Raw genomic sequence first — 9,640 nt, forward strand, 5'->3', positions numbered from 1 at the left:
ACTCCCACCCAACTCTGCCCATTCCCAATGTCCATCCCTGGCCATCCCTGCCCACTCCCACCCACCTCTGCCCATCCCTCAGGAGTCTCGGAGACGCTCTGGGCCATCGAGATGTGGGAGCCGGCGGCGCAGGCGTTCCGGCTCAACAACCCCGGCACCACGGTGTTCACCGAGGACTGCAACGTCCTCCTCAAGCTGGTCATGGCCGGCGAGAAAACCAACTCCTTGGGCCAGAAGCTGCCCCAGAAGGGCGACGTGGAGATGCTCTGTGGTGGCCCCCCGTGCCAGGGCTTCAGCGGCATGAACCGCTTCAACTCCCGCACCTACTCCAAGTTCAAGAACTCCCTGGTGGTCTCCTTCCTCAGGTGGGTCTGGGGGGGTTTCTGGAGGGTGAGACCCCATCTGGTGTCTCCTCGTGAGTGTGGAGGGGATTTTTGGGAGGTGAGACCCCATCTGGTGTCCCCTCATGGATACGGATGGGGTTTTTTGGGGGGGGAGCCCCCATCTGGTGTCCCCTCATGGATACGGATGGGGTTTTTTGGGGGGGGAGCCCCCATCTGGTGTCCCCTCATGGATACGGATGGGGTTTTTTGGGGGGGGAGCCCCCATCTGGTGTCCCCTCATGGATACGGATGGGGTTTTTTGGGGGGGGAGCCCCCATCTGGTGTCCCCTCATGGATACGGATGGGGTTTTTTGGGGGGGGAGCCCCCATCTGGTGTCCCCTCATGGATGTGGAGGGGATTTTTGGGAGGTGAGACCCCATCTGGTGTCCCCTGGTGGGTGTGGAGGGGATTTTTTGGGGTAAGACCTTGTCTTGTGTCCTCTGGTGGGTGTGGATGGGAATTTTGGGGTGATGGAAGGGGTTTTTGGGGTGAGACCCCATCTGGTGTCCCCTCATGGATGTGGATGGGATTTTTTGGGGTGATGGAGGAGATTTTTGGGGTGAGACCCCATCTGTGTGTCCTTCAGGGATTTGGATGGGATTTTTGGGGGTGATGGAGGAGATTTTTGGGGTGAGACCCCATCTGGTGTCCCCTCATGGATGTGGATGGGATTTTTTGGGGTGGGACCCTTCATGGGTGTGTAGAGGTTGTTTTTTGGGGTGAGACCCCATCCGGTGTCCCCTGGTGGGTGTGGAGAGGATTTTTTGGGGTGATGGAGGAGATTTTTGGGGTGAGACCCCCTCCAGTGTCCCCTGGCCACGCCGACGTCCCGCTGTCCCCGCAGTTACTGCGATTATTACCGGCCGCGCTTCTTCCTGCTGGAGAACGTCCGGAATTTCGTGTCCTTCAAGAGATCCATGGTGCTCAAGCTGACCCTGCGCTGCCTGGTGCGCATGGGCTACCAGTGCACCTTCGGGGTGCTCCAGGTAGGGTCTCCAGGGCTGCTTTTTGGGGGAAAAAACCCCTTTTTTGGCACCCCAAGGAATGTTGGTTGTGTCGCTCCTTGGGGACGTTCCCATAAGAGTTGTCAGTTGGGAATTGGCCAATTCCCAGTTGGTCAGTTGGTCCTTCAAAGGGGGAATTGACTCCTTGGGTGGCTTTGGGGACATTCCCAGAGCGGACAGGTTCTCCAAAGGAGGAATTGACTCCTTGGGTGGCTTTGGGGACATTCCCAGAGGGGACAGGTTCTCCAAAGGAGGAATTGACTCCTTGGGTGGCTTTGGGGACATTCCCAGAGGGGACAGGTTCTCCAAAGGAGGAATTGACTCCTTGGGTGGCTTTGGGGACATCCTCATCCTTGTCCCTCAGGAACTGTTCCCTCTAAAGGAGAAATTGTCCCCAAGGGTGACTCTGGGGACTTTCCCACCCCTGTCCCTCAGGAACTGTCCCCTGTGGTGGCTTTGGGGACATTCCCACTGCCATGAGGGCTCCACATGGCCATGGCCACCACAGTTCCCCCAGGAATTGTCCCTCCAAAGGCAGAACTGTCCCCTCCAAAGGCAGAGCTGTCCCCTCCAAAGGCAGAAATGTCCCCTTGGGTGGCTTTGGGGACATTCCCACTGCCATGAGGGCTCCACATGGCCATGGCCACCACAGTTCCCCCAGGAATTGTCCCTCCAAAGGCAGAGCTGTCCCTCCAAAGGCAGAGCTGTCCCCTCCAAAGACAGAACTGTCCCTCCAAAGGCAGAACTGTCCCTCCAAAGGTCGAGCTGTCCCCTCCAAAGGCAGAACTGTCCCCTTGGGTGGCTTTGGGGACATTCCCACTGCCATGAAGGCTCTACATGGCCATGGCCACCACAGTTCCCTCAGGAATTGTCCCTCCAAAGGCAGACCTGTCCCTCCAAAGGCAGAGCTGTCCCTCCAAAGGTGGAGCTGTCCCTCCAAAGGCAGAGCTGTCCCTCCAAAGGTGGAGCTGTCCCTCCAAAGGCAGACCTGTCCCTCCAAAGGTCGAGCTGTCCCTTCAAAGCCACCCCTTGGGTGGCTCTGGGGACATTCCCATCTCCATGAGGGCTCCACATGGCCATGGCCACCACAGTTCCCCCAGGAACTGTCCCCTCCAAAGACAGACCTGTCCCCTCCAAAGGCAGAACTGTCCCTCCAAAGCCAGACCTGTCCCCTGGGGCGGCCCCGGCTCCGTGCCCCGCGCGGTGACGTCCCCGCCGGGGTTGTCCCCGCAGGCCGGGCAGTACGGCGTGGCGCAGACGCGGCGCCGCGCCATCGTGCTGGCGGCGGCGCCGGGCGAGAAGCTGCCCATGTTCCCCGAGCCCCTGCACGTGTTCGCCCCCCGCGCCTGCCAGCTCAGCGTCGTGGTGGACGACAAGAAGTTCGTCAGCAACATCACCCGGTGAGAGCCCGGAGCCGGCCGGGAATTCCGCTTCGGCAATTCCAAGTCAGGAATTTCATGTCGGGAATTCTGGTTTGGCAATTCCGAGTTGGGAATTTCCTATCGGGAATCCCGGTTCGGCAGTTCTGAGTTGGGAATTCTGTGCTGGGTATTCGGCACTTGAGGATTGGGCGTTGGGAATTGGGCGTTGGGAATTCTGGTTTGGCAATTCCGAGTTGGGAATTCCGTGTCGGGAATCCCGGTTCGGCAGTTCTGAGTTGGGAATTCTGTGCTGGGAATTCGGCACTTGGGGATTGGGCGTTGGGAATTGGGCGTTGGGAATTCTGGTTTGGCAATTCCGAGTTGGGAATTTCCTATCGGGAATCCCGGTTCGGCAGTTCTGAGTTGGGAATTCTGTGCTGGGAATTCGGCACTTGGGGATTGGGCGTTGGGAATTGGGCGTTGGGAATTCTGGTTTGGCAATTCCGAGTTGGGAATTTCCTATCGGGAATCCCGGTTCGGCAGTTCTGAGTTGGGAATTCTGTGCTGGGAATTCGGCACTTGGGGATTGGGCGTTGGGGATTTGGTGTTGGGAATTCTGTGCTGGGAGTTCGGAACTTGGGGATTGGGTGTTGGGAATTCAGTGTTGGGAATTCCAGCTTGGGAGTTCCAAATTGGAAGTTCCGAGTTGGGGTTCCGGGTTGGGAATTCCGAGTTGGAGTTCCAAGTTGGGAATTCCAAGTTGGGAGCTCCAAGTTGGGAATTCCGAGTTGGGAGTTCAGAGTTGGGAGTTCTGATTTGGGAGCTCCAAGTTGGGAATTCCAAGTTGGGGTTCCGAGTTGGGAGTTCTGAGTTGGGGGTTCCAAGCTGGGGATTTTGGTGTTGGGAGCTCCAAGTTGGGAGTTCCAAGTTGGGAATTCCGAGTTGGGAGCTCCAAGTTGGGAATTCCGAGTTGGGAGCTCCAAGTTGGGAGTTCCAAGTTGGGAATTCCGAGTTGGGAGCTCCAAGTTGGGAATTCCGAGTTGGGAGTTCTGAGTTAGGATCTCCAAGTTGGGAATTCCAAGTTGGGGTTCCGAGTTGGGAATTCCGAGTTGGGAATTCCGAGTTGGGAGTTCCGAGTTGGGAGTTCCGAGTTGGGAATTCTCTCCCCGCAGGACGTACTCGGGCCCGTTCCGCACCATCACGGTGCGGGACACGATGTCGGACCTGCCCGAGATCCGCAACGGCGCCTCGGCGCTGGAGATCTCCTACAACGGCGAACCCCAGTCGTGGTTCCAGCGCCAGATCCGCGGCTCCCAGTACCAGCCCATCCTCAGGGATCACATCTGCAAGGTGGGAATGGGATCCACCAGATCCCACCGAAGCGGTCCCGCGGCTTCCCGGGGTGGCCGCGCCCAAAATCAGGATGGGGGAGTGGTGGGAATGGTGGGTTTGGGAATGGTGGAGATACTGGGAATGGTGGAGATACTGGGAATGGTGGGTTTGGGAATGGTGGAGATACTGGGAATGGTGGGTTTGGGAGTGGTGGAGACACTGGGAATGGTGGGTTTGGGAATGGTGGAGATACTGGGAATGGTGGAGATACTGGGAATGGTGGGTTTGGGAATGGTGGAGGTGGTGGGAATGGTGGGTTTGGGAGTGGTGGAGATAGTGGGAATGATGGGTTTGGGAATGGTGGAGATACTGGGAATGGTGGAGATGCTGGGAATGGTGGGTTTGGGAATGGTGGAGGTGGTGGGAATGGTGGGTTTGGGAGTGGTGGAGATAGTGGGAATGTGGAGATACTGGGAATGGTGGGTTTGGGAATGGTGGAGATACTGGGAATGGTGGGTTTGGGAATGGTGGAGATACTGGGAATGGTCCAAAATGGAGAGGTGGAGATAGTGGGAATGGTGGGTTTGGGAATGGTGGAGATACTGGGAATGGTGGAGATACTGGGAATGGTGGGTTTGGGAATGGTGGGGATACTGGGAACGGTGGGTTTGGGAGTGGTGGATGCTTGGAATGGTGATTTTGGGAATGGTGGATGCTTGGGAATGGTGATTTTGGGAACTGGTGGAGGTGTTGGGAACACGTGGAGGTGTTGGGAATGGTGGAGCCACTGGGATCTGGTGGGACCACCGGGATCCCTTGGGATTGTCCATTGTCCCATTGACCACTGGGAACTGGTGGGACCACCGGGATCCCTTGGGATTGTCCATTGTCCCATTGACCACTGGGAACTGGTGGGACCACCGGGATCCCTTGGGATTGTCCATTGTCCCATTGACCACTGGGAACTGGTGGGACCACCGGGATCCCTTGGGATTGTCCATTGTCCCATTGACCACTGGGATCTGGTGGATCCCTTGGGAGCCGCTGAATCCACTGGGAGCCACCTCTCCCTACAAGTCCCCTGAACACCAACCATCCCCTGATGGTGCCCAACGCCCCCCATTGGTGCCCAACGCCCCCCAATGGTGCCCAACGTCCGCCATTGATGCCCAACGTCCCCCACTGATGCCCAATGTCCGCCATTGGTGCCCAATATCCCCAATTGATGCCCAATGCCCCCCATTGGTGCCCAACATCCCCAATTGATGCCCAACACTCCCCATTGATGCCCAACACGCCCCATTGATGCCAAATGCCCCCCACTGATGCCCAACGCCCCCCACTGGTGCCCAACGTCCCCCATTGGTACCCAACATCCGCCATTGATGCCCAATGTCCCCCATTGGTGCCCAACGTCTGCCATTGGTACCCAACGTCCCCCATTGATGCCCAACGTCCCCCATTGGTGCCCAACGTCCCCCATTGGTGTCTAACACCCCCCATTGATGCCCAATGCCCCCCATTGGTGCCCAACATCCCCCATTGGTGCCCAACGTCCCCCATTGGTGCCCAATGTCCGCAATTGGTGCCCAACGTCCCCCACTGATGCCCAACGTCCCCCACTGATGCCCAACGTCCCCCACTGATGCCCAACGTCCCCCACTGATGCCCAACGTCCCCCACTGATGCCCAATGGCCCCCATTGGTGCCCAACGTCCCCCATTGATGCCCAACGTTGCCCATTGATACCCAATGCCCCCCACTGATACCCAACGTCCCCCGCGGCGCCCCGCCGGGCCCGCGGTGACGCCGAGCCGGCCGTGGCAGGACATGAGCGCGCTGGTGGCGGCGCGGATGCGGCACATCCCGCTGGCGCCCGGCTCCGACTGGCGGGACCTGCCCAACATCGAGGTGCGGCTCTCGGACGGCACCACCACCCGCAAGCTGCGCTACACCCACCACGAGCGCAAGAACGGCCGCAGCAGCTCCGGCGCCCTGCGCGGCGTCTGCTCCTGCGCCGAAGGTGGGTGCTGGACCTCCGTAACCGCGTCGCCAGCTGGGCGGGCGTTGTCTTTTTGACGGAATTCCGGGGGTTTTTTTGTTGTTTTTTTTTAACGTCCCCCACTGATGCCCAATGTCCGCCATTGGTGCCCAATATCCCCAATTGATGCCCAATGCCCCCCATTGGTGCCCAACATCCCCAATTGATGCCCAACACTCCCCATTGATGCCCAACACGCCCCATTGATGCCAAATGCCCCCCACTGATGCCCAACGCCCCCCACTGGTGCCCAACGTCCCCCATTGGTACCCAACATCCGCCATTGATGCCCAATGTCCCCCATTGGTGCCCAACGTCTGCCATTGGTACCCAACGTCCCCCATTGATGCCCAACGTCCCCCATTGGTGCCCAACGTCCCCCATTGGTGTCTAACACCCCCCATTGATGCCCAATGCCCCCCATTGGTGCCCAACATCCCCCATTGGTGCCCAACGTCCCCCATTGGTGCCCAATGTCCGCAATTGGTGCCCAACGTCCCCCACTGATGCCCAACGTCCCCCACTGATGCCCAATGGCCCCCATTGGTGCCCAACGTCCCCCATTGATGCCCAACGTTGCCCATTGATACCCAATGCCCCCCACTGATACCCAACGTCCCCCGCGGCGCCCCGCCGGGCCCGCGGTGACGCCGAGCCGGCCGTGGCAGGACATGAGCGCGCTGGTGGCGGCGCGGATGCGGCACATCCCGCTGGCGCCCGGCTCCGACTGGCGGGACCTGCCCAACATCGAGGTGCGGCTCTCGGACGGCACCACCACCCGCAAGCTGCGCTACACCCACCACGAGCGCAAGAACGGCCGCAGCAGCTCCGGCGCCCTGCGCGGCGTCTGCTCCTGCGCCGAAGGTGGGTGCTGGACCTCCGTAACCGCGTCGCCAGCTGGGCGGGCGTTGTCTTTTTGACGGAATTCCGGGGGTTTTTTTGTTGTTTTTTTTTTTGGGGTTTTTTTGGCGTTTCTCAGGGAAGCCGTGCGACCCGGCCGACCGGCAGTTCAACACGCTGATCCCGTGGTGCCTCCCGCACACCGGCAACCGGCACAACCACTGGGCCGGGCTCTACGGGCGCCTGGAGTGGGACGGCTTCTTCAGCACCACCGTCACCAACCCTGAGCCCATGGGCAAACAGGTGGGGCAGGGAACCGCGGGCGCGGCCGGCGCGTGCGGCCGGTGGGGGTGGCCGGTGGTCATCGTTGGCCCAGCCCTTGGGTGGGGTTGGTGGGGGTGAGCAATGGCCGCCATGTCCCAGTGGTTGGGTGTGGGGGTCTCCGGTGTCCAAGAATTCCGGGGGTTTTTTTTTTTTTTTTTTTTTGGGGTTTTTTTGGCGTTTCTCAGGGAAGCCGTGCGACCCGGCCGACCGGCAGTTCAACACGCTGATCCCGTGGTGCCTCCCGCACACCGGCAACCGGCACAACCACTGGGCCGGGCTCTACGGGCGCCTGGAGTGGGACGGCTTCTTCAGCACCACCGTCACCAACCCTGAGCCCATGGGCAAACAGGTGGGGCAGGGAACCGCGGGCGCGGCCGGCGCGTGCGGCCGGTGGGGGTGGCCGGTGGTCATCGTTGGCCCAGCCCTTGGGTGGGGTTGGTGGGGGTGAGCAATGGCCGCCATGTCCCAGTGGTTGGGTGTGGGGGTCTCCGGTGTCCACCATGTTGGGTGTGGGGGTCTCCAGTGGCCACCATGTTGGGTGTGGTGGTCTCTGGTGTCCACCATGTTGGGTGTGATGGTCTCCAATGTCCACCATGTCCCTGATGGTCTCCAATGTCCACCATGTCCCACATCATGTTGGGTGTGGGGGTCTCTGGTGTCCACCATGTTGGGTGTGATGGTCTCCAATGTCCACCATGTCCCAGTGGTTGGGTTTGATGGTCTCCAGTGTCCACTATGTTGGGTTTGGTGGTCTCTGGTGTCCACCATGTCCCAATGGTTGGGTTTGATGGTCTCCAGTGGCCACCATGTTGGGTGTGGTGGTCTCCGGTGTCCACCATGTTGGGTGTGGTGGTCTCTGGTGTCCACCATGTTGGGTTTGATGGTCTCTGGTGTCCACCATGTCCCAATGGTTGGGTTTGATGGTCTCCAGTGTCCACCATGTTGGGTGTGATGGTCTGCAATGTCCACCATGTCCCAATGGTTGGGTTTGATGGTCTCCAATGTCCACCATGTTGGGTGTGATGGTCTCTGGTGGCCACCATCTTGGGTGTGAGGGTCCCTGGTGTCCATCATGTCCCAATGGTTGGGTTTGATGGTCTCCAGTGGCCACCATGTTGGGTGTGGTGGTCTCCAGTGTCCACCATGTTGGGTGTGGTGGTCTCTGGTGTCCATCATGTGCCAACGGTTGGGTTTGATGGTCTCCAGTGGCCACCATGTCCCAGTGGTTGGGTTTGATGGTCTCCAGTGGCCACCATGTTGGGTGTGATGGTCTCTGGTGGCCAGCGTCTTGGGTGTGATGGTCCCTGGTGTCCATCATGTCCCAATGGTTTGGTTTGATGGTCTCCAGTGTCCGCCATGTTGGGTGTGGTGGTCTCCAGTGGCCACCATGTTGGGTGTGGTGGTCTCCAGTGTCCACCATGTTGGGTGTGATGGTCTCCAATGTTCACCATGTCCCAATGGTTGGGTTTGATGGTCTCCAATGTCCACCATGTTGGGTGTGATGGTCTCTGGTGGCCACCATCTTGGGTATGATGGTCCCTGGTGTCCACCATGTCCCAATGGTTGGGTTTGATGGTCTCCAGTGGCCACCATGTTGGGTGTGGTGGTCTCTGGTGGTCCCCACGTTGCTGTGGGGGTCTCTGCTGTTGCTGTGGGATCCCTGGTGTCCGCACGTTGCTGTGGGGTCCCTGCTGTCCCCGGTGTCCCTGCTGACCCTGTGGGGGTCCCCGGTGTCCCCGTGGGTGGCAGCGGTGGCCGTTGCAGGGCCGGGTGCTGCACCCCGAGCAGCACCGCGTGGTCAGCGTGCGGGAGTGCGCGCGCTCCCAGGGCTTCCCCGACACCTTCCGGCTCTTCGGCAACATCCTGGACAAGCACCGCCAGGTGGGTGGCACCGCCGGCCCCGCCGGCCCCGTCTCTCTGTCCCATTGTCCCTTTGTCCCATTGTCCTCTTGTCCCTTTGTCTCTTTGTCCCATTGTCCATTGTCCTCTTGTCCCTTTGTCCCATTATCCCACTGTCCATTGTCCCTTTGTCCCATTATCCCAGTGTCCATTATCCCTTTGTCCCGTTGTCTCTCTGTCCCATTGTCCATTGTCCTCTTGTCCCTTTGTCCCATTATCCCAGTGTCCATTGTCCCCTTGTCCTTTGTCCCCGTTGTCCATTGTCCCCTTGTCCCTTTGTCCATTGTCCCCTTGTCCATTGTCCCTTTGTCCCCCTGTCCCTCTATCCCCTGTCCACGTCCCTGTGTCCCTGGCCCTGTCCCTGTCACAGTGTCCCTGTCCCTGTCCCCGTCCCTGTCCCCCTGTCCCCGTCACGGTGTCCCTGCATCCCCTGTCCCCTGTCCCTGTCCCTTGTC

General features: G+C 59.7%; 2 protein-coding genes across 2 annotated transcripts; both read left to right on the forward strand.

Annotated features, from left to right (window-relative positions):
• Positions 1-82: 82 nt before the first annotated feature.
• On the forward strand, positions 83-6,160 carry LOC121344892 (DNA (cytosine-5)-methyltransferase 1-like; the record flags this gene model as incomplete). The annotated part of the gene is made up of 5 exons (XM_041421216.1): positions 83-365; positions 1,229-1,370; positions 2,622-2,788; positions 3,922-4,099; positions 5,909-6,160. Coding segments are annotated over 5 exons (1,022 nt in total), but the record flags the coding sequence as incomplete, so codon positions are not given.
• A 555-nt stretch (positions 6,161-6,715) lies between these two features.
• LOC121344893 (DNA (cytosine-5)-methyltransferase 1-like) lies at positions 6,716-9,167 on the forward strand (the record flags this gene model as incomplete). The annotated part of the gene is made up of 4 exons (XM_041421217.1): positions 6,716-6,986; positions 7,102-7,350; positions 7,472-7,635; positions 9,051-9,167. Coding segments are annotated over exons 1-4 (801 nt in total), but the record flags the coding sequence as incomplete, so codon positions are not given.
• Between the last annotated feature and the right edge of the window lie 473 nt (positions 9,168-9,640).

This window comes from Onychostruthus taczanowskii, unplaced genomic scaffold, assembly GCF_017590055.1.
Source record: "Onychostruthus taczanowskii isolate IOZ18803 unplaced genomic scaffold, ASM1759005v1 scaffold692, whole genome shotgun sequence".
Taxonomy (NCBI): Eukaryota; Metazoa; Chordata; class Aves; order Passeriformes; family Passeridae; genus Onychostruthus; species Onychostruthus taczanowskii.